Below are 25627 nucleotides of genomic sequence, written 5' to 3' on the forward strand. Positions count from 1 at the left end.
CGGAATTCCGAGGTTTCGTTCGAAATCACGAACAATGGGTGCAGTATGACTTTATAAGTTTTGGACCGGTTTCTACACAAAATTTCGGATAATCTGGATCAAAACAGAGACTATGGAGGGTGGAACTTGGACGGGACAGGAGTTAGGACTTCAACATTACAACTAGAGAACCACACTATTATTTGTGTGTAAATGACTATTAAACGTATGTATTTAACAAAAACAATAGCAAAAAAATCCTTAATTAGTAACATGTTTTGCTAGCTATATTTCATTTTTACTTAGGCCTATATATCAAAGTGTGCCTATAACCATCACAATCTCAAGGCCAGCCATGGAGAATGGAGATAGACCACATTGCAAAAAAAAAAATCACCTTTTATAGAAAGTATGCATGTTTTAAGAAATTAAGAGAAGTGGACCTCACTGTCTATTAATGAAGAAATTCAAATATACTATTGTCCTAAGGTGAATAACTTAAAAATTACAATTTTATGAAAAGCACTCTAGGAACTTGATGTGTGCAAATTACAATTTTGTTCTACACAAATAATTAGATGGATAGTGTTTTATCCTCTAATGAAGCCAAAAGTGAAATTATATATAGAATATAAATAATTAAATATAAGTATGAATAATATTTTTAGCTAGATAGGACGTGGTTTTGGAATGAAAATGACAAAATATAACATGATTGATTGTAGTTTGTAGGGTTGTTCACACAAAAAAAACTAAAATCGTGAAACCAAACCAAATCGTTGTTTTGACTGTTCACTGAAGTTTTGGTTTAGTTTTCAGTTCTTAAATTAAAAAACCGAGTGGTTTAGTTCTGACTTCGGTTTATAGTGTAAGCCGACCAGATCGTATAATTTATGTTAAATTAATATATATCTCCATCTTTATTAGTAGCTTCTACTATAATTAACCTGGCCTCTTAAATTCGTCTGGGTATTTTTCTTACGCATAATACTCTTAATGAATAATTGAATCAAAACACTTAAATACTATTAAGAATGACTACTTGGTCTTTTTTATGTTTTTGTAAATTATTGGTATCCATATTGTCCTTAAATTAAAGCATGGCTTAACACTTTATTTCCAATATACTGGATTTTACTTAACTAGCATTTCACCCGGCCATGCCGGGATTGTTTCATTGTATGCTTTAAACGTTTGGGTTTAAAGCACATTACGCTTCCATGTGTTGTATATCACCTAACAAGGGAAGGACTATATACAAACCCCATATCTCTCAAGGCAGACTCCATCTCAAGGCAGACCCCATTTTTTCTCAAAGCAGACCTTTTAAAATTATCGTTGGGCACACCCCCCTGGGGCCTCAAAAACTAAAAACTTTGTTTTCTATTTTCACTTTTCACTTTTCACTTTCTTCCTTCGGCTATTCTCTTTCTTCCTCCTCTAAAATACAACATTGTGAGCTACCTTTTTTTAAAAAAATTCTTCTTCCTATTTTTAAGACGTTATAATGAAAAATGAGTTTTAAAATGTGTTAAGCTTTGGGTTATCTGGTAATGTTATGTTTATTTCAATGTTATAATGTATAAGTTCTTAACGTGTTTAGCTGATATGTGGTGATGTTTTATTGGCAGTTGCAAGATTTGATTTTTCTTCATTGAATGACCATTACCACCAGGAGACTCTTGATAATTTGAGAAAACCAAGTGTTTAAGGTAATAAGAACTTTTTTACTACCCATTTTAACTTAACTTTTTTACTTGCAGGTGTTGCTGGAGGTTGACAATGTTTCAAAGTATGCTTAGGGTGCTGCTGCGTTGGCTTATTTATATAGGGAGTTGGCAAAAGCATCTCAACGAAATGGGAGACAAGTTTCCGGGTGTATGACATTCTTGGAAGTAGTATTTTATTATTGTAGGGAGTTATCTCATTTTTTAAATTTGATTTGTTCACAAAATACTTTTGTAGGCTTGGGTGTATGAACACTTTCATCTTCAGAATTCTCCCATGATCAATATGGACTTTAAAAGGGATATGCCTCATATGAGACGGTGGATCGTATATCCCTCACTTTCAATGGCCACAATGTGTTCTTTGATCTACCTTCGGGAGGAGATAGACTTATTATCAGCTAGAGAAGTAAGGATATAAGTTTAATACTTTCTTATTATAATTTGTTAGTTTGTAAAATGATGGAAGAGAATAACAATTATGAATTTTTGTGTGTTAGGTTTATTGGGACCCTTACAAAGATGTTCGTGACATCCGACCATTAGACGACGTTACTTTTTTTATGCGTATTGTGTGTGCTTGATATAGCTGAAGGCTACAATATTGACCGAGTTCTACGTCAGGTTGGATATGTTCAAACGATTCCTGGTAGGCCGATTCAACCTAAATATGGTAGTAAAAAAACAAATGTGCAATATAATGTGAATCATTACACTTTTTCCCGATTGTGGACGTCGGGGAATAATCATGTTTTATCTAAGTTTGAACATGGTGAACGTGTTGTGGCTTCCTCGGATTGCGTTAATAGATACATAGATTGGTTCAACAATATTAGCCATCCTCGTTATCACGGAATCGAGCACTTTTCACAAGTTCATAGACTTCCACCTGTAAACTGGGTAAGATGTATATATATTTTTTTATTCCTACTCGTATTCGATTTCATTATGTTCGAAAAATATAATATATCTAATGTTAGTCATATTTGTGATATGCATTTAATTGTCAAATTACTTTATATATAGGAACTTATTGTAACAGAAGCGACAAGGTTGCTTAAAGAATCATTGGACATAGGAGGAACCCAAGATGTTCATGGGATGTTAGCACGTGAGAAGATGATATACAACATTCTCCAATTCCAACAAAATATTCATGAAAGTTCACAAAGTCGAGGTGGGGGTGAAAATAGTGGAGATGTTGGTGAAAATAGTGGGGGTGGTCAAGATAATGGTGGAGATGGTGGTGAAAATAGTGGAGATAACATGGACATTGACACAACAAAGTTGACAAAACGACAACTTGCAATGAGGCGAAAGAGAAAGAAGTGATGGTGTTAATGTTGGTGTTTCTATCTAATTGGGTTTTTATCATGGAACATCTAATAGATGCTCTCATTTTGTCTCTGTCTAAAACTTGTGTCTTTGATGACTTTATACTAGGGGTTTTGTAGTGGGTTGGGATGATTCTTCGGGTTGTGGGATTTTATCTATTATTATATTATCTAGCTAACTTAATCAAGTATTTAAGTGTTTTATCTCTTATTATCTGGATAACTGAAGTGTTATCGGACTGGGGGATTTTATCTCCTAATCCTCTGTTCTTGCTGACATGTTCATTGGACTCAACCACCTGCTAAGTTGGGGAAGTTGTCAGTTTATGTTTTTTGTAGGATTGCTTGGAGAACTACAGACGGTTCTGTATTTGTATATGTTGCAGTCAAAGTAGCCCTTACAAAGATTTGATAGAAACAATTTTAAGCACACTTCCGATTTTTCCTTGTTTTCTGTCAATTTCGTAGTAGTAACTACAAACTAGATTATTACAAGAAGCCAGGAAGAGACTGTGTAACGCCTGTACCTTTGAAACATTAAATCCAAGTTAAACTTGGAGGGTCTGCCAAAGCCCAACTTGCTTTTTGAGGAAAAAATAAAGGCTCCTTGATATGTCACCTCTTTGAACTTCAAACTTGTTCTAAAATGGAATAGAAATTGGAAGTTAGAATTGAGAGAATAAACCCCACTATTTGATGGATCAATCGAGACGCTAAAAGTTTCGATTTAACTAACTTTGGTTGTTGTAATCTCTTCCTAAATGTCGTAAGTGTTTCAAACAAATTTTGGTGGAGAAAGAAATGTGATATCCATCTTTACAGAAATGTGATAACTTACTAATAACTTGCTAGAAAAAATTCCATCTTTCGGTGTAAGATAGTCCAAATCCAACTAACTAAAGCAGAAATGCTAGCCAGGTTGAGAATGTCTTTTTCGCTTTAAGTTAGTTTATTTAAAGCCATCTTTAATACTGGGACTAGCAAAATCTAATATAAGTGTAAGATAGTCCAGTCCAACCAACTAAAAGCCAAACGCTTAGCCTAGTGAGAACGTCTTTTCGCTTTAAGTTAGTTTATTTAAACCGATCTTAATGTAGGACTAGCAAAATCTAATCTAACTATAAGACAGTCCAGTCCAACCAACTAAATCAAACAAGGCTAGCCAACAAAATCTAATCTAAGTGTAAGACAGTCCACTCCAACCAACTAAAGTAGAAACGCTAGCCTGGTACGAACGTCTTTTCGCTTTAAGTTAGTTTATTTAAACCGATCTTAATGTAGGACTAGCAAAATCTAATCTAAGTATAAGACAGTCCAGTTCAACCAACTAAATCAAACAAAGCTAGCCAGCAAAATCTAATCTAAGTGTAAGACAATCCAGTACAACCAACAGAGGCATAAAGGGATAGTCTAACTGGAACATCTTTGTTTATATAAGTTAGCTCAATTAAACCATTCCTAATACAGGACCTACACATTTCATCTATGTATAAGACGGTCCATTCCAACTAACAAAAGGGGGCATAGAGTAGCCTAATGTGAACATCTACTTTTTTTAAGTTAGTTAAATTGAACCATTCTGACCAACACATCTCTCTTCATTTGAAATTTGAAATTTTGACAAAATATTTATGTACAACTTACTCTAAGGTCGGATTTCAAAATTCAAATTCAAATTTTGGGCGGGATTCGAGATTCCACCGAAATTTAAAATCCAATTTGAAATTTGAAACTTTGGGCAAAAAATTTCAATTTCAATTTTGTGTTTTGAATTTCAAGTTGGTTTTGTGTTATCACTAACTCCAATTTCAATTCAATTCATGTTTTCATATTGTATTGAACATGAAATGAAGAATACAAACCAAATTACCAAAATATTGTGTTCGAAATTTTACAAAAATTTAAAATTCAAATTTTAAAATTTGGGCGGGAAATTTCAATTTAAATTTCATATTCAAGACTTCAAGACTTCAAGACTTCATGTGAAAAAAATAAAAAAAAAAACTACAAATCAATTGACCAAAAATTTTGAATCAAAGTTTTCATTCACTATATATATGCTCTGAACCCAAAACCCTAAATCCTAAATTGATTCGTGTATTTAAATTCCAAAAATAATTTTGTGAGCCAAAATTCAATAATAAATTTTGAATTAAAGAAAAAAAAATGTTGTTCAAATTCAATTTCATTCACATTTCTGTAAAGTACAAAACCTTATTCATAAACCTTAAACCCTGAACCCCTATGTACATCTATAGGCTATAGTGTAGTGGAGAAGACCATAAAATAAATATGTAACATTTAAGTGTATAAACAATGGTTAGTAATGTTTTTTTAATTATTGTCTTAAAATAAAGATTTTGTCAGCCACTCTGAACCAAATTTGAGTGAATTACTAAAAATTGACCAATTTTGACCAACTAAACGGTTTATAAACCCAAAACCCTAAATTGAGTCGTGTATTTAAATTTCAAAAATAATTTTGTGAGCCAAAATTCAATAATAAATTTTGAATTAAAGAAAAAAAAATTGTTCAAATTTAATTTCATTCACATCTCTGTAAAGTACAAAACCTTACCCATAAACCTTAAACCCTGAACTCATATAGTGTAGTGGGGAAGACCATAAAATGAATATGTAACATTTAGGTGTATAAATAATGGTTAGTAATGTTTTTTTAATTATTGTCTTAAAATAAAGATTTTGTCAGCCACTATGAACCAAATTTGAGTGAATTACTAAAAATTGACCAATTTTGACCAACTAAATAGTTTAGATCCAATGCAACCATCCAATGCAAACGAGATGGGATAGTCCAGTCCAACCATCCAATGCAAACGGAGTTAGCCTAATATGAACGTCTTTTATTTTAAAGTTGGTTCCAATGAACCGTTCTTAAGACAGGTCCAACACAATCTCCTATCTTTCTAAGACGGTCCAGTCCAACCATCCAATGCAGACGGAGTTAGCCCCTGAACGTCTTTTATTTTAAAGTTGGTTCCAATGAACTGTTCTTAAGACAGGTCCAACACAATCTCCTATCTTTCTAAGACGGTCCATTCCAACCATCCAATGTAAACGGAGTTAGCCTAATATGAACATCTTTTATTTTAAAGTTAGTTCCAATGAACCGTTCTTAAGACAGGTCCAACACAATCTCCTATCTTTATAAAACGGTCCAGTCCAACCATCCAATGCACACAGAGTTAGCCTAATTTGAACATCTTTTATATTTAGGTTAGTTTTGATCAAAATTAAAAATCTAACTAATTTGAAATTTTGGCAAAATGTTTCAGACCAATACATGTAAACAATGAAAGTCGAAACATCAAAATTAAAATATGTAAAATGTTTGGTTCCAAAATATATAAGAAACTCAATTCCATTCTATCAAAGTCTTTACAAAAACTTTTCATCACAAAAAATGTTTCTTCATGTATCCTCTGTAAAAGTATAAAATATTTCAAACATCTATTTGCCCAACTACACTAATCGACAAAAATTGGATCTCCTTCGAAAGCCTCCGCTTGAGCAATCCTTTGAACATTCAACCCTTGGAATGCCTCCACACGGGTTTTCATTAGAATTTTCCCAGCCTTTTGCTATTTCTAGACTATTCCTGCTCCAAAATAACACTATTTTTGGAATTGGGCAACCATCTTCCAAATCTAGTTTAATGTAATGATTACTATTAACATAACCGATCCCAAGCACATTAATATTGTTTAGATCCACTGGAGATCTCATAGGGAGAAAGGTATAACAATATGATGTAGAGAACTGTACAAGCCTGGCGTCAAATCTCGACGAAAACAAATACCCGCATAATAGGCATATCCATCCATTTGTTCCTCTTGGCACGAGTTCTCTTCTTTTTCCTTATCCTTTTATTTAATCCATCAACAGCTTCCTGGGAAAATATCCTCACATAATATTCCTCATTTAACATTAACTCACTTAATAACTCTTGTCTCATCCAAAACCAGTCGGTTTCTTTTCTTCCCAAAGTCAAGCAGAGAGCCCTGAAACCACAATTTCCATCGCCGACGGGGTCTTCAAAACCAACAATAAACTGTAGCAATTCACGCAAAAAACACATTTTATATCCAGATTGAGCAATGGAGCAACTGACATCAAAACTCAGTTTCTTCTTCCCCTTTGAAACATATGGTTTGGCCTTGGGCTTCGTTATAGATTGTAGAGTCACAGGTGGAGCATCTGGAGGATGCTCAATTTCATTAATGGAGCAACTAACATCAACATTTTGTTTCTTCCTCTTTGAAACATATGGTTTGGCCTTGGGCTTCGATATAGATTGTGGAGTCGCGGGTGGAGCATCTGGAGGATGTTCAATTTCATTAATGGAGCAACCAACATCAAAATTTGGTTTCTTCCTCTTTGGAACAAATGGTTTGGCCTTGGGCTTCATTATGGATTGTGGAGTCACGGGTGGAGCATCCGGAGGGTACTCAAACCATGACGGATCTCGGGTAGTTGACCACTCTTCTTTTGCTGGCCTCTTCTTAGTACTGCCCTTAGGACGGCCTTTTGGTGTAGCATCCTCCTTTGGTGGCTCCAATGATGAACTTTCAGGCGTTGCAAGTTCCATGAGCATCTTTATCATAGATCTCTGTTGGTCTTCAGAAGTCGATCCTAGTCGTTGAATAAATAAATCCATAGCTGGTTTGTAATCAACACCAATGGGATCACTGGCTCTCGGTTCAATAGACAACTTTTTCAAAATTCATCAATTTCAAAGAGGTATTCTGCCCTTTTTTGTTTGAGTATCACTAGCTCATGCGCACACGGCAAAACCGTGTGAAGTACGCAAAATGTGGTCACAAACACTATCATCTACCCCAATGACATCTATATGTCTCATCTCTTCCAAAATCAAATCTAAAGCTCTCTTTGAAATAAATCCTCTGAACTCACAAAAAAACTCGTCATTGTGCTCATGTTGAAATCTAGTTAAACTCTTCTCAAAAGAGGCTCTAATTTTGCTCATCTCAATATTGATAACTGGATGGATCAATTTCCACATTCCAAGAAAATCATGTTTGCATGTTCCCTTCAAGCTCGACTTCAGTCGAGCATGCAATCCTTCCACCCTATTCGTCGTAGTGTTTCCATAGTGCTTTTGTTGGTCTATCCAGTAAGCAACAAATGCTTCTTTGTAAGACAACCATGTTCTACGCAAATATTGGATGAGCATAGGATAATCTTTAAAAGCTAATTCTATAGAAGCAAACTTTCTCAAAAAACTCTCTTGTGTCTTTGACTTTACCACATTAGTCCACATGGCACAAAATTTATTTATGGTTTGCTCGTCACTGAGAATATTTTTTCCCATTTTCAAGATACATTGGGAAATGTGCCATCGACACAAGTGCTTTTTTGCATTTGGAAAGACTACATCGGCCGCATTCTTCAAAGCTAGCTCCCTATCGATCCTGATCAACACTTTGGAACTTCAGGCATGAGTATCTCTCGAAACCTTTCCAATGCCCAAGTGTAGTCATACTCTTTTTCCTTTTCCATCAATACATGACATGCAGTGAAAGTCATATTGGTCGATGTCACTCCTGCAATCTCTAACAACTTGAAATGATACTTGTTTGTCCTATACGTACAATCCATGAGAAAATTTTGGTTAAAAGTCTTAGCCATTTGGATCGAACCCGGATGGGCCCAAAATAATTTGCAAACCTTATTGCTACCTTCTTGACGTTTACTGTACTCCACATATCCATTTTCCCTTAACAATCTACCCAATTCTTGCAACTGTGTTCTATTTTCCATTTCATCAAGTCTAATTCTGTGTCTTGCGTTATACATTTGTCTCATGGAGGACAAGTTTAATATATCTCTTGCTTTGACAGCATTCATTACCTCTTTTGGTTTGACTCCAACTCTACTCATCTCAGATACAAGAATCATTTCCATCTTATTAAACCTTCCCATATAAGAGTGACCTTCCATAGTTTTTGCCATCCCATGATTATGACGACCACAATCAACTCTTAGTGTCCATCTATCTAAACTACCACGTTCAAAACACGCTTTTAATTTAAAAGGACAATTCATTTTTTTTGTTCCAGTCTTTCTCACTGCCTTCTCGTTTGCTTCTACCTTTTTAAAAGATTGAAATTTACCACCACTCTCACATATCAAAATAAGTCTAGGAGTCTTCCCACTAATTGCATTTTGATTTTTCCTAGTGACGATAATAGCTCCCCCTTCACTTCCTTTATGTTGTGTCCAATCAATCAAATCTTGACGACTATCAAATACCTATAAATCAATTTAAGTATTCATTAATCCATGGGTAAGAAGGTATTAAATCAAAGAAGTAAGTTTCAAAACGTATATTCATCCATGCATACCATGTTGGTGTTAAAATGTTCGGTTTGATCTATGTAGTGCTCCTCCGAAGATGCATTTGAATTTTGTGAAGTTTGAAGTGCATCAATTGGTATCTCATTGAGACTGTATAGAGGATCCTATAACATTTACAGTGAATTATAATATTAGCTAAAAATTTGTCACAAGAAAAATATCTATCAAAGTAACTAAGAGACGGCCAAATTAGACTGTCTAATGCTTCATAAGTCGCTCCAGTTGGGGCTCCAGAGTCTTAGAAAGTTAGTTGGCCTAGGACGTCTCGAACGTAAACTATTCCCATTTCCCAACACTCACTATTAAAATCAACCATTAAACGGAAGAGATCGTCCTCATAGATTGAGTTTGCATAAATACTTTGTAATCACATTTTGTACAAGTCGTCCTCATAATGATTTCATAATAAATTGATATTGGAATCATTATGAACAATAGTTGTGTATGGAGTTACCTCGTCTTGGTCGCCGTCTTGGTCACTTGATTGAAATTTCTCTTTATTAAATAGTTCATTTTCCACATTAAAAACATCATATGTCCATTCCATTTCACTCAATGTCATAAAAAAAAATGAAAAACAAAAAGATGGGTTGTAAATAGAAATAGAACAAAAGAATTTGAAAAAGAAGATGAATATGTGTAGAGAAAGAAGAGATGTGTTGGTTAAGTTTATTTGGATTGGAAAATGAGAGGAGTGGAAGAAAAAAAAAGTGTGGGTTTAAGGAAGGTTTTTTGATAGAGAGTAAAAAGACAAAACTTGAGTAAAAAGATAAAAATTGAAATTTATGTGTTTTCACTTTTTAAGTGGAGTCTGCCCTAAGATATTATTTGGGGACATATCCGGTATTAATTTTTTTTAAAATGGGGTCTGCCTTGAGATATATGGGGTCTGTATATAGCAATTCCCCCTAACAAAATGGTTAAAAGATTCATATCACTCTGCCACTTTACTGAAGCAAAATTGATGATACCTTCTCTTATTTTATTTTTTTATCTGCCTCATCAATCAATTGGGGCTTTGTGTAGCAATGTGTTCATCATATAGTAGCAAAGACTCATTCTAGCTTAGTACAATAGCATACCAATGTGCATAACTCAACAATCCAACCACCAAGCAAACCTCCAATATGCTTTGTCCTTGTGTGCACTTACTACCTTGTGTTGATCGAGGTAGTCCTAGACATCTACCAACATCAAAGAAACAGACTCATTATTTCAATACATATTAAATTATACCTATAGTAATGCACAACCTCCATTGGACCAAGTTGTACAGGTGCACTTGTCATAAGCTATAAAACCATATCAACTAAGTCAATTAGTTTCCATGTAAGACATTTAGGAACAACCAAATGATCATAGTCTATAAATTTACTTGGTTTGGTCTATAAATTTGTGAAAGCCAACGTCCATTTCTACAACTAAAGCCTATAGTGGTCTTGACCAAGGACCAAAATATCGCCGATATATATCGGTATTTTGGTACACCAACATCGATATTTTCGATATATATTCACCGAATATAGAACCCTTTTTTTCCTGATATATATCAAAATTTCCGATATAAAACTTTATATCGCCGATATAATCGATATATACGATATATACGATATATATCGGTTGACTTTTTGACCATTTTTTTAATATAAATCCGATATTTCCAATATATTTTCGATATATTTCCAATATTTCCGATATATCCGATATTTCTGATATTTTAAATAGTTTGGACTGGTCACCAAAAAAATGGATATATCCGATATATATCGGTTTTTGGGGACACCGATATATTCATCGATATCGATATTTTGGGCCTTGGTCTTAACCCAATTTGTTATCAAATGTGGCCTCCTGATTGTAGTTTGTTAGATACAAAAGCCCAAATCCTAATTTTTGTTGATAATTGCAAAAGCCCGGCCCTTTTGGTTTCATTGTTTATTTTTTAAAAGCCCAATTTATTTCTAGAACACACTACGTGTCCTTTATGTTGACACTTGACACATGTTATGATAAGCTCAATTGACTTGATTGACTTGATGAAATGTTTTCTTATTGCTTCATTTTGTGTAATTCTATGATTGAGATCGGTTAGTTCCGCATTTTGGCATAATATATTGTTGATTTCAATCTGTTTCCAGCTGATTTTTCCAAATTTCTAAAGCGAAAGATACATCACTTCATCAATGATATCAACGTTAAGATAAACTTATTCACTATGAAGTCGTTTAAGATTTATTCCAGTTAAGTACTCTTAGTTATTGTTTGTTCTATTTTTTATTATTGAATTGTTGTATATATTTTATTTTTAAAATATTGCTTTTCGTATTTTTCTTTTACAGTACCCAAATTATATTTTATTTTATCGGATCTGTTAAATAGTTTTTGTTAATGATTTTTCCCTTTTTTTTTCTGTTCTTTAGTGGTATCTTTCCATTTGATGTTAGTCTTTGTCACTGTTCTGTTTGTGTCTTTGTTATGTGTTGCTCTCTCACTCAATTACTCGTCCTAAAATGAGGTATACTTTACAGTTTGAATTAAGTTATGGGCTAACCTTCCGATTTTCCGAAGTCGTTTCCAGTTTTGATTTGATTTTCTGTTTCTTTTGTTTTTTTTTCTTTGTTATTTTGTTGGAGGACTCGCCGTTGTATAATATCTTGGGTTGGGCTACTTGAGGAGAATAATGACGCGGTGGCAGGATACATAGAGAAGATTGGGATCTCGTCAGCTTTAATTGATCATTCCTTTGGAGATAGTTTGAAAAAAGCATTGCAAAAAGGTGAAGATGTCATGATCAAATTGGATTGGGGGAGTTTGTACCCCACCTAGATGAGAGGGTTGAGTTTGAACTTTGGACCAATTGTAATGATGAGTGTGGCATTCGCTGTGATGAGCAGATGAGTTTCATTAAGAATTTCAAGGGTCATGCAAAGATTCTTGAGAAATATGGCTACGCTCAGTTCACACCACACTACATAACTTGGTATTGTCTTGAGGCCTTAGTGCATAAACCATGGGAGGTACTGTGCACTTGATCCAGAGCAAGATTTCGGACAGGGGTACGAAGGGAAGGACGTGGTTGTTGAGAACTTAAGGCTGCTGTGTGTGCACAGAGTTGGCAATGAGAGCAACCGGTCTTGGGTCCGGTGGGATTTTGTGACAGATTTCCACATCAAGTTCTCAATGAAGGAGAAATAACCACTATGACTTTAGGAAAGTTTCAGGTGTTAAATACTCTTATTGTTGTTGTTGTTGCATAACTACACATTCTAACTTCTGTTTTCTTCTTGTTTTTACAGAGTTTCTAAACCTAGCTCCCAATTCTCCTGACATGGGCATCTTCACAAATTCTACTGCTTGTAACTTGGTTAATGCAAACATCAGTGATTGTCCAAGTACGTATTGTATTATCTGTCTTCAGTCTTTTGGTTTTGCTTGGTAATAACCACTATGACTTTAGGAAAGTTTTAGCTGTTAACTACTCTTATTGTTGTTGTTGTTGCGTAACTACACATTCTAACTTATGTTCTTCTTCTTGTTTTTACAGAGCTTCTAAACCTAGCTCCCAATTCCCCTGACATGGGCATCTTCACAAATTCAACAAAAAGTAGCCCAGGTTAACATCCTTCACTTCTTTCATATGAAAAACTACGTACTACATATGTATATTCCATTGGCTTGGATGCATGAAGAAACTGAACCTAGGCTTAAAGGAGGTAATAATGAAACTATGGTATCCTAATAGCCTAGCTATTATGTTTGTTTTTTAATCCAAAGTGGATTTTTCCATTCTTAGATGATTATTGATGAGCCAGTTGGAAGTATTGATAAGAATGAGCTTTCTTCAAATGTTGACATCACATTTTAAGGGAAAAGAAGGCTCAAATTCTGATGAAGTTGTCCATTTTTTTTGGAGATATTATTTGTTTACATTGGCTTTGGCTGCATGAAGAAATTGTACCTAGGTTTGTTAATGGAAATGAGGTAATAATGAACCTTGAGTTTTAATGTAACAAATGTAACCTAGATAGTTAGTGCGTCTATGTAAAATAAATTGTACTTTATCATTTATCATTCAAAATCAAGGCAATAAGTAGTCTACTAATCGAAAGTTCTAAAACTTCTAAACAAATGAAAATGCATGAACATTCCTAATAAAACTTTGCACAATTTATAATCCAATGATAGCTCCTAAAAAAACTGATAATTCCATGTAACTCTATTCTATTCATCATCACTAATGTTGATTATGTCAGAATCTTCACCAGTTGTCACGTCCATTTGTTTGCCTTCATCATCACTTATGTTGATTGTTTCAACATGAGCAATTGATGTTCGCAATTCTCTGTTCTCTGTTTCAACATTAGCAAGTGTTGTTCGCAATTCCCTATTTTCTTGTCCAATGTGCATGATATCAACATGTAGGCCTTGATTTATTTCATGAAATTGTTCATTGGCTTCTTCAAGTTGTTTGATTTCCTTTGTAGCTTCTTCATGAATCTGACGTAGATGATTGATTTCGCTCCTTGCTTCTTTAAGTTCTATGAAGTTGAAATCTTTGACTTCGAATTTGTACCATTCACGTAGTGATGTGAGAGTGGCTTGTGCAGCTTCATTTTCGGCTTTATTTTGTGTTTCTTCAAGAGTTCCATAGGATGTTCCATAAGATGTTTGTAGGGTTGAATCTTCATCTTCATCATATTCGTCACATTCTTCTTTAAATATTCCTTTCAGAATAGGAACATCTATTGTTACGGTAGATCCAAATTTGTCACCCTTTACTTTTGTTGTGTAAATTGGTGGTTTATAAATATTGATTTCCATGAGAATTTGATTAAATATCGCTTTCCTTGAAATATGAAAGATTGTATTGTGATCCATATTGCTGCATATAAAATTTAAGAAAATTAGTATGTTATCTTATGAATTAAGATGATAAATCATGCTCATGTAATTGTTTGTAGGTTTAATGGTGATGGATATCAATCTATGTGATAGTGGTGTAGTTCAATTCAAATAAGTGATATTATATTTTAAAATTCATATTTTCATTTGACATATGAACAAAAATTTCAGAGTACTAAATATATGTATGTGATAAATAGATTTAGAACAGAGTAATAATCATGAATTCATAGAATAATAGATTTATATGTAACTTTGAAAGTGTATTAGTAGTGTACCTTGGTGTTGAAGATGAGAGATGTAAGTCTGTAGGTTGTTTGTGTTATTGATTGATTATGTAGTATTTATAACTTAAAGTCTTTTGTTTATTTAGAATCTTGTTACTTTGAGTGTTTTATACGGTGTAAAGTTATTGTTTTAGTGTGTTTCTTTATTTGTTATATATCTATAGAATAAATTTATCCAAATCATAAGTCTGCAGTGTTTGTTATTTAGAAACATTCTACTCACAGTGTTTTCTTTTTTTGGGCATGTGTTATTGATTGTGATTTTTTTTGGTTTATCCAAATAATAAATTTAGGTGGTTGGGTCTAAACCATATAATTGCTACTTATCCTTTTCTGGGTTTATATGAAAATGATGTGTATTTCTGGCCCAAGAGATTTGTATGCATATACCCAGTATCCAAACCACTTTCTTCTTTACCTCCAAGAGAGAGTCTAACACTTCCCTCTTTCCCGCCTCTTTTAACCATTTGTAAGCTAGTTTGAAAAATGTCTTTCAGCCAGTTTTCAAGGAAGCTTGCAAGAAAAAACCCCCACCCATTTACAATCTCTTCTAATACCAACTGATCAATAGAAAAGCAACCCTTGCTCTCACTCCCAAACACCTCTTTGAACGAATGTTTCAGTTTAGACATGAAGTCCTCAGTCATTTGGCTTAACTGAGTGGACTTTTGGTTGAAAACAAATCGGTGTTCGATCAAGCATAGAAAACCATTTAAGGATTTGCTACTGGTTGCAGTTTCTTGAAGATCATTTGGGACTGATTTGAATTCTTCATCTTCATTGTACTCTTCCTCGGCTAATATGTTCAAGTCGAGGGTGTTGGAGCTTGATTGCCTAGAGAATACCTTTTTGGTTGAAGTGTCCCCTTTATCACGTTCTTTGATTCTTAACCGTGTTTGAAGTATCCCACCGGCTATTCTCTTATGATCATATTCAAGGACTCTTGCATCTACTGACTCTTTCACCAGGAGCTTCATTTGGACTACATTGACGTCACATAGTTTTTTCCTTCCCTCACAGCGAGTAGAATCATCCTTGTCAATTTCTTCAATGAAAACCACACTTCTTTCTTGCTTTCTTAATGCTGTCAGAAGGATTTCAAGCCATGGTGTGATCTGATTGCCCTCTTCTCATGTTCATATGGACAATGTGATTGGCAGTAGACCCATAAATTGACTCCGCAATTACTTGTGTTGTTCTTCTTTTTCCAACCCAATCATCTCCCTCAATCAGTAACCAGATCTCAGTGTTCTTAGTTGTTTTCGAATTGTGTAAGGCTTCTATGATTAAAGGAGTGGCCTCTGATTGCCAAGGCACATTCTCTTGCAATTGCTTGTTCAGTACTCTTAAGTCTGTTTTGTCCAAAAACAGAGAAGTGCCAAGAGCAAGGGTGATGTTTTCATCCCTGTTTTCTTTGTTTAATAGGGAATCCAGGGTCAGGCCATTAAGGTGGTCTTTGGAAGTTCCATTACCAAAACCGAATCCATTGGAGCGAGCTTGTTGATTTCGAAATTTAAGCACAAAATCCGTACTTCGGTCAGGTCTTGGTGTGGATTCTATAAAGGAGATTGAATTTGACTGAGGGAAGGTTCTGTTCTGTGATCCAATAGGCCACCATGAGTAAGGTGAAGCGAAGTTCTAGCTCTTGTTGCTTAAGCTTTGGTTATCGAATGATAATGGAGGCGAGTGTATCTGGCTAGGCCTTGAATGGTGCAGGTTGTGGCATAACCTATTCCATTTTCTCCTGAGCTCAATCAATTCGTCCTGAAAGTCGTAGAATTGTATTGTAAGATTTCTCCGCATTGAGATACTTAGTCAGAATATGCTTGTTATTAATTGTTATTAGAAAAACTATGAGTCTTGAGTTTGAGTTATTAGAAAAACTATGAGATTGAGTTATTACTGGAGTTAGAAGTTACCAAGACAAATATTAAAGTTGAGGTGATCCAATAATCGTTTTAGGTGCTGATTTGCCTTATTCATAGATTTTGTTCCCCCAATTCTTACTCTTAAGCATTGGGTTGTAAGGAACAACCCATCCATTGTCGATTTCAACAGGGTCTATGTATACATATTCTAGTCCAAGTCACAAACACAGTAATAAATTGTAGCATCACTTATTATACATTCAAAATGAATTCCTATTTTTGTTCATTGTGCATGAACAACACAAACACAATAATAAATTGTAGCTTATGATCCAATGATAACTAATTCAACCAAAATGAACTTAATAATAAATTGTAGCTTATGATCCAATGATAACTAATTCATGATCCAACGATAACTAATTCAACCAAAATGAACTCTTAACATAACTTATGATCCAATGATAACTAATTCCTAATGTCTACTCGGCTATTTAGTTATATTCCTTCTTTGAGTAGAAACTATCTTCATTCCAAGTGATTGTCCTGTTGAAAAATAATACAGAAAAAGTAATTAGATTTCCATTTGTTTTATTTTGAAAGACTAAATTTACTAAGACATTTAATATATATAAATGGTTACCTTGAGATCTAAAGTCTTGCAGACTTTTTTGGATAAGGGGGTTTCTTCTGGAGGTTCTGTCAAAGATTTTTTTCGGTTTTCCGTTGTTGGTTTTTCAATAGCAGCTACCTCTGAGTTTGTTTCCTGTATTCATAGAGAAATTGTAACACCCGCACTTAAAATACGTATTTATTTATTAATTTAATTATTTATTTAATATTTGATTGGATTGGATTTGGGATATATGGGCCTGGTTTCTGGACCCGAGTCTGCGTTGGGCTTGGGTTTCAAACCCAAGTATATATTCGTATTGTTCTAGAGAATAGGGTTTTTAGAGAATAAAAAAATAATAAAAATGGAGGCAGAGATAAAAGCTGGATTGCTGGAGGGTGGAGCGTGACGACTCGGGCTAGGAGGAATTCGTCGAGCTGTTAGTTAAGGTGAGTAGATAGTGTTTCTATTTCACGGAATCTAGAATTTTACTGGTATACAGACAAAATTCTACTGTCAACTGTTTCTATTCATTTTCGGTTTGTTCGGCTGTTTGTTCGGGGCTGTAGTTATTCGGCGATATTGTCGAATTGATTAAACTAGATAATGTTAGGGTATCTTTTGTTTAAGTTATTGGACTGTTGCGCTTATTGCGCTTATTCGAAAGAGCGTCAATGGTGGCGCGAGCCCCAATCTAGCATTTGTAGTGTATATCGTCGAACTGTTGAACTGTTGAACTCTTAAGTGATGGTTCATGAGGCGCGAGCCAACCATCACCCTCTCGTTTATACTGTCAATCTGGGATAATGAGGTGGTGTGGGTTTTTGTTATTTGAACTGGGGTATGGTGTTATTGGTTGATTGAAATTGGTGGTTGAACTGTCGGGGGGTTGTCGGGATTGAAACCGGGTGGAGGCCGTCGAAGCTATGAAACAGCCAAACCGTTTTTCGTCTCCTGCCCGAATTGATGGGGGTTGAACTCGTATAGCCGCTAAGATTGGTTTAGGATTGGTTGTTGTTGGGAAGTGTCGGATAGGTGTTTTGACGCTAGGGGGAGGTGCTGTTGAAGCTTGAGTGTTCGTTAATGGCGGTCGGGGGTTGAGTTGGAAGGTGAGGGGAATCGGGTTATGATGGTATCGGTTGATGGGTGTTTTCATGGGGGTCAAAACCGCTAGGATGATGGAGGAGGACGAGTGGTGGCCGGACTTGAGCAGGTGGTGGCTAGTGGTGGTGGTAGCAGGTGAGGAAGAAGACATGATGGTCGGTTTGGGCTTTGGGCCTAATTCCTTAGTTGGTTTTGGTTAGGCTGACCTTGTTTTGTTTTGGTTGGGCTGATTGTAGTTTGTATTGCTTGGGCCGGTCCATGTTAGGTTAAACTATTTTGGGCCAGTTCTATTTGTTTTGTTTGGGCCAGTTTGGTTTAAAGTTTTTGGGCCGGTTTCAGTTCAAAGTTTTTGGACCGGTTTAGTTTAAGTTGTTTGGGCCAAAACTAATTAGTTTTCTTTCGGCTGGTTTCTAATTTTATGTGGGTTGGTCCTTATGACCCCAATTGGGTCAGGTTGAATAATAAGTTGGTTTAGACTTTTAGGGCCGGGTTTTAAGGTTTGGGCTTGGCCAGTTGGGTCCGAACCATTACCTTAGCCATGACATGAACTTTGACCTTAGCCATGAACCATGGCTATGACCATGAACCTGTTGAACATAGAAACGACAGTTTGACTTTGACAATGACAGTTTGACTTCGACCATGATGCATTGACTTTGACCATTGACTTTGACCGTTGACCGTTGACTGTGGAATGTTGACTTTTTCCAGTTTTTCTCATATTTAAGAATATGGACAAATATAGTAATAAAATATTGTCAAAAATTATATAATGTTGTTTGTCATTATCTAATTAAGATTTGACATGAGTAGTGTGTAAAACATATATATATATATATATATATATATATATATATATATATATATATATATATATATATATATATATATATATATATTGGGCTTTGATTGTGGACTGTGGACTGTTTAATTATGCTACATTTTATGTTGTAAATTGTATGGACAAATCAAATGCTAAAATGCTGTGGAAGCTTGTATAAATTTGGTGGTCATTATCTAATTAAGATTTAACATTGATATTGTGACATTATATAATATGTTGGGATATATATATTAAATGCAATACTTTTGGAGAAATAAATATATAAACACTCTATTATTTTATCTGTGAGATGCTAGTAGAGTATTTGTGGATATTTCCCATGGGATTGTGGCGTAGTGCAATAATACATTGGCACGTGAAAAAATGAAAGTGGTTATGAGATATAATTGAGATATTTCTAAATATTGTGGCTTAGTGCAATAAGGTATTTGACTTGCACGTGATATAGTGGAATTATTATGAGTCATTAATGTATGACATTTGAATAAATTACGTAACGAAAATCCTAGAACCTAGATACCACAACTCATGTGATTTGCCCTGTGTGGGCGTGTGCAATTTGATTGGCCCTTATGGCGTTTCAGTGAATCTGAATGGGCTTCGGGCATAAGTAATGTGATTGGCCCTTCTGGCGTTTCAGTAAAGCTGAATGGCCCTTCTGGCGTAGCTGAATAGTGGCTTGATTATTCCGTTCGCAAAATAGAAAGAGACGCGCGATATTTTATGCCGAATAGTGGTAGTACTTGCATAATGGCTTTCGTGTGAGGGTTACCTGGTGTGCGGCATCCCGCTCAGGGTAGTTACGCACGGAGTGGTTCATTATATGAGGGGAGGCATGTGGATGTACATGTTCGGCGTTGGGAAGCGATTGTGGTAGCCAGGGAAACTAGGTAAGACATAGATACCACGTGATTTTAGGGACACGCAAAGAAATCCTTAATAATATAATTATGGTAATATGTTGGTTAATGATGTATCTTTAGATAGATGATTGTATATGGTTTTGCAGAAGGGTGGGTCAAACTAATTACTTGGGCAGAGACGACCTACTCTGTAATTGAGCATGGAATGCGATACGTATATAATACGTTTGGTTGGTTATTTGTTTAGTTGAACCTAAGGCGCCTCGATGGAGGAACTACCTGCCTTATTTATTATGTGTATAGTTTGTTGTGTGGTTAGTGGGAAGTTATGGCGCCTCAGTGGAGGAACTACCTGCCTTAATTATTGTACTTAAGGATGTTATATTAGTCGTTGAAAGTTAAGGCGCCTTGGTGGAGGAACTAACTGCCGTATGGTTTGTGTATATATTGGTATAAGTATATGTTGTATTTTAGGGCTACTCACACCAACATTTTTATAATGCTGACCCGATTTGCATGTTTGCTTATCGGGTGTGTTCATTAAATGAACATAGTTCATAAGTCTTGACAGGTTTAGTGTTGAAGAAGATTGGTTGCTGCTTGTGGTTTGCGTTAGCGTCGCATTTTAAGATAGGCTTTGTTTTCCTTTGAGGTGATATAGATTTTCAGTTGAGATAAGGTTATTTGCATTTTCATTTGTTAATTTTTGTAATAAAGAGGACTTTTGTTTAAGTTAAAATTTTTATTGGTTTTTAATTATCCGCATATTTAAACTGTTTATGGGTTTTTTGGAAGTGGAGAGTGCGTCACACCTCGGAGATCGAAGAGTCGGGAACAAATAATGTTTTTCCGAATTCTGTTGAAATTCGGGGTGTGACAGAAATGTTCCAATTGTGTTAGAAATTTTGATGTTTATTTTTTAATTAATTGACGTTAGATATGCTGATTAGTACCTTATCTGTAAGATCTATTTTATTTGATACCTGCAGTTGTGTTGAAAACAAAAATTGTTATGCAATAATCATATGTATAAATTCTGAAACGACATTTAATGTATATACATACCTTTTTATCATTGCTCATAGGACATGCGTACAAAAGAACAAACGATTTCGTGTTATAATTGTTGCTGTTATTGGATTCTTTCATGCGAAAATCGAATTTTTTTCCAACAATGCTTTTCAATATCTTCTCAACCATTTCTTTTCCATTTTTCTAAAATAATTCAAAAAATAAATTAGTGGTTTGTTTAAAGAATTGTAATATATTGTTTTAATTAAAGATGTTTTACCTGTTTTTCAATTTTATAGAGTTCATCCTCCGAATGTTTGATCATGACTTTTCCTATATTTCCAAATGCAATTGTGGTTGTCTAACTTTCATCATCTGTGATCTCGAGTTTTAATTTGTACCTATTTTTCAAAAGTGAAAAATTAGAAAATAATAATAAAAATAAAAATAACACCTAATTGATCAGAATAGGCATGTTTTATAATTTTCCTACATAGTCATACCTTCTGGAATGTTTTGGATATTTCTCACATCTATGACACCAAAGCCTGGAGTTGATTTCTTCAAGCTTACTGGCACAATTTTCGCAAGCTTTATAGTACCATGGTAATATGTCGTCATTTAAAATCTTAGAAACCTTTGCTCTGCACAGGAACGACTTTTCCTATTTATGAAAAATCAAAATAAATTGTATTAACAATATTATATAATATAAATTGTTTAGCGAAGGATGATAAGTAGTTGTTGTTACCTTTATAGGGTTATCTTGATTTATGATGTCAGTTAAGCTTTGTATCTCGTCCCCTGTTTTTATTTGTTCTAAATCATTTTTTTTCTTCTTCCTGTGCTTCTTCTTTTATTTGTTGCGCTCTGCATGTTTGGAAATTGTTATTACTTTTAGAAAAAGAAAATTGAATACAATTAATATGAAATTTTGTTACCTTTCCATGATTGATTCAACTTCAGGTATTTGCAAGTTTGTATATATTTTTGTTCCAAATGTTGATTGGAGAAAATATCCTGCGATTTTGGTAAAGTTAACTATCGTGAATGCAAAGAAATAGTATTTTGAAAACAAAGAAGAAGATGATTACCTTTCCAGTTCTGTACTGAAGTTGATGTTACTATTAACACATAATTTTTATCCGGTGAATGAATGAAGTCAGTTGGAATTTGATCCATTGTACTACCCCACAATGTGATTCTAAGTACAGTGTTTCTGCATTGAATAGTATGAAGAGTAAGAATCTGTGTAAATAAAAATAAAATTGAACTTGTGAAACATAATATATATAATATATTTGTTATACGTTGTGTCTGCCATGATTATATCTCGTCTTTTCCTTGTATTGCCTCCTCTTATGGTTGATGTTTCAACTACTTTAACCTTCAGTAGTAGTCCTACGACATCTGCAATGTATACAATGTTATTGTCGTAGTTGTTTTGGTTAAAAAAAATCTATAGGATTAATGTAACGTATTACCTGTAAGGACTATGTTGTCCTTGTTTGAGTCAATATCATCTAAAGAAGTGAATGAAAGGTTTTGAGGAATCTACACATCGTGATTGGTGACAACTTTGATTATAGTAGTGTCATTGAACTCGAGTTTGTAATAATTCGGTGCAACACGGTATTTAGGTGAATTGTCACCAATGTCAAAATTTTCAATAAGTAATAGTGCATCTGGTTGCATACGCTTTTCAAACGTCTTTGTTAATTTCACCCCATATTTAGCTTGAATTTGGTTGCCCTGTATAATACATACAATATAAATTTTTTATAAACAACAATTAAATAATAAACAGTAAATTTAGTACTAATTAAACACAAACCTGTTCGTCCATAAGAAGGACTTCTCTGTGTTTGATAGCTAGGTTTTTAGAATAAAGATCATCCCACTTTCGCACGACCCTAACTTTTAATTTCCAAGCAGTTTTTGAACGGTTGATGGTGTTCAACATATGGTACTGAATTGCCATGTTTGTAACTATTTCTGCAAGATTTGCCAAAACACACCAGTTGAGGGTTGTGAGTAATGTTTTTTGGAGATGGTGAAGGAGATGGTGATTGGGGAAAGATGAGACTGGACTTCGGTTTTGAAGTTGCCCTCGCATACCAAAGATATTGCTTGGGATCAAGTCTCGATTAGTAGTCCCGGAAAAATGAGCGAAGGTTGGATTTTATAGGTAGCATTGGTGATAGTTACTTCCTCGTTCTCCAATATTCCAATCATGGGAAGAAGTTGAGAACCGGCGGAGAACTGTCCAATCATGGGATGAAGTTGGAGAGTCGCTGGGGAAAACTGTCGGCTTCGTGGGATGAAGTTGGAGAACCGGGCGTGACATATGTCACTCGTGGAATGAAGTTGGAGAACTGGCGGAGAAGAACCGGCTCGTGGGATGAAGTTGAGAACCTGGCGGGACATCTGTCATTTCGTGGGATGAAGTTGAGAACTGGCGGGACATTTGTCACTTCGTAGGATGAAGTTGAGAACCTGGCGAGAACCTGTCGGCTTCGTGGGATGAAGTTGAGAATCTGGCGGGAGAACCGCCGGGATTCGTGGATTGAAGTTGAGAACCGCTGGCGGAACATCTGTCATTTCGTGGAATGAAGTTAGATCTTGGCGGAGAACTGTCGCCTTTCGTGGGATGAAGTTGGAGAACTGTAGGTAGAACTGTCAGCTCGTGGAATGTAGGCTTTCAGCATGGGCTTTTTCATAGATAAGCTCTGAGCATGGGCTCTGAGAGTGGGCTTGTTTATAGTTGGGCTCTGAGCATGGGCTTGTTTATAGTTAAGCTCTGAGCATGGGCTCTGAGCGTGGGCTTGTTTATAGTTGGGCTCTGAGCATGGGCTCTGAGCGTGGGCTTGTTTATAGTTGGGCCCCGGCGTGGGCTTGTTTATAGTTGGGCTCTGAGCATAGGCTCTGAGCGTGGGCTTGTTTATAGTTGGGCTCTGAGTGTGGGCTTGTTTATAGTTGGGCTCTGAGCATGGGCTTGTTTATAGTTGGGCTTATATTGGGCCACATTTGTGGGGGCCGGAACATCGCCCTCTCTTTGTTACATGGGGCGAGCCTGTGTGGCAAAGAAGTTTTTTTTTTTTTTTTTTTTTTTGAGAGTGGAAGGGTGAAAATATTTATGTTTTGGGATTGAGAGATTGGGCTTTGAGTAATATCACTTTTACTTAGTTTTACGGTCACCCCTTATTATGAACTCGCTCCTTTAAGGTCCTTGAACTCTTGAAGGCCAATGACACCGCGCCCGGGACCGAGGCCTTGTTGTCCTTCTGATGGTTACTCTGTGAAATAAACTTTCTTTAGTTGTTCAAAGCAACAGCAAACAATGTCATCAAATGAACTAGCTCTGATTCCTCTGGAGGATAAGATTCTTCCAAAAGATATCATATAGTTCCCATCAACAATCTCACCATGAGCTTTTGAAGATCAGCATATGTCCGAGGGAAATGGTGTAACAATTGGCGTAACATATGAATGTCATATTTTTCAAGTTGATGACATTGTTTGCTGCTTATTCCAGTTATACTGCTGATGGGTTTGTCAAGAATCAACTCGATACTAATTATTTTTGTTACGATTGAGAAGGCAAAGTGAAGGTCGAATTCTCTGCAATATCATAAGAAACTGGCTTCTGTTCAGTTTGCAAAGGTATTGATTGAAGAGCTATTGGCAGTACATCAGAACTCTTCTCCTCCAATAAGCATAAGTCCTCAACAACAGGAGAATCCAATTCCTTGAGTAAGGATGAGTCCACGGCAACAAGAAAGTATAATGAAGGCTCTGTCATTCTCTCCACATCAAACATTTCCCCACTTATAGAACTTGGGAGACAAATATGACAGTTTTGATCTATCATATGGTTTCTCCCTTCTGATTTACATGCAAGCTCATCAAACAGTAAAATAGGGGAAGAACTACCCATGATGATAGATGAGAATCTTTCACAGGCCAGAGAGATTTCTAACTCATTCAGTATATCCTTAAAATTTGCACCAGAATTAAAATTTGCACCAGAGAGCTTCTGACCACTCTCATTCTCAACTAGATCTTGTACACTTTTATAACCCAGTAAAACTGACACCTTATTAAGCAACTTTGATCGATCTAATACGCTTGCTTTACCATAGCCATTTACTTCTTCCAACAACTTGTGAGCATAATTTTTATTTGATCGAGAACACAATTTCAAAAGCTTAGATTGAAGAAAAGTGCTAAACCTCATATTTCTACCAACAGCATTCAAGTAACTATTCTCTACTTCAAAAGATATTGCACTCTTCAAGTTCTTTTCATGTAACAACCCACACCGAGCGATAGCCGTCAAACACTTTTCGATATGGTTTCTAGATCCGGAAGCAAAGATGAAGCCGAGGTAGCCGCTTGATGCTTCTATGATTGGATATACAATATTAACTTTTCCTCGGGATATTAATTCTTCCCCGTCATCATCCGTCATACAGAGACCCAGTAGCAATATTGCTTCAGATACAAAGAAAACAATGCCTTTTTTTTTTTTTTTTTTTTACGAATGAAAAAGACCTCCATTGGCAAACAAACAAAGACTCCCAAGTTTAAAAATAGTTTTTCGTCCCAAATGCAATTTTAAAAAATAGAATGTTATGAAACCAGCGGCAATTCGAGTTTACTATAGCCAGCGGCAAAATCCTATCAACTTGATCGG

General features: G+C 35.3%; 2 protein-coding genes and 2 long non-coding RNA genes across 4 annotated transcripts; 1 reads left to right on the top strand and 3 right to left on the bottom strand.

The window, feature by feature from the left end:
• Positions 1 to 8497: 8497 nt before the first annotated feature.
• On the bottom strand, positions 8498 to 9986 carry LOC147525588 (uncharacterized). Its single transcript, XM_086579979.1, has 3 exons — positions 9894 to 9986; positions 9427 to 9543; positions 8498 to 9334 (listed from the first exon to the last, which is right to left on the bottom strand). Exons 1-3 carry the CDS (start codon positions 9984 to 9986, stop codon positions 8498 to 8500), a joined length of 1047 nt encoding a protein of 348 aa, XP_086436105.1.
• Positions 9987 to 11815: 1829 nt separating this feature from the next.
• Positions 11816 to 13310, top strand: LOC147525589 (uncharacterized). Its single transcript, XR_015198278.1, has 3 exons — positions 11816 to 12831; positions 12984 to 13152; positions 13233 to 13310. It is a non-coding gene; the product is annotated as an uncharacterized LOC147525589 (long non-coding RNA).
• A 7359-nt stretch (positions 13311 to 20669) lies between these two features.
• LOC147525590 (uncharacterized) lies at positions 20670 to 22426 on the bottom strand. The gene is made up of 3 exons (XR_015198281.1): positions 22026 to 22426; positions 21873 to 21951; positions 20670 to 21801 (listed from the first exon to the last, which is right to left on the bottom strand). It is a non-coding gene; the product is annotated as an uncharacterized LOC147525590 (long non-coding RNA).
• A 59-nt stretch (positions 22427 to 22485) lies between these two features.
• Positions 22486 to 22912, bottom strand: LOC147525591 (uncharacterized). Its single transcript, XM_086579988.1, has 2 exons — positions 22766 to 22912; positions 22486 to 22683 (listed from the first exon to the last, which is right to left on the bottom strand). The coding sequence occupies exons 1-2, from the start codon at positions 22910 to 22912 to the stop codon at positions 22486 to 22488; spliced, it is 345 nt and encodes a 114-aa protein (XP_086436114.1).
• Between the last annotated feature and the right edge of the window lie 2715 nt (positions 22913 to 25627).

The sequence above is a fragment of the Coptis chinensis genome, chromosome 1, assembly GCF_015680905.1.
Source record: "Coptis chinensis isolate HL-2020 chromosome 1, ASM1568090v1, whole genome shotgun sequence".
In the NCBI taxonomy this organism is placed as follows: Eukaryota; Viridiplantae; Streptophyta; class Magnoliopsida; order Ranunculales; family Ranunculaceae; genus Coptis; species Coptis chinensis.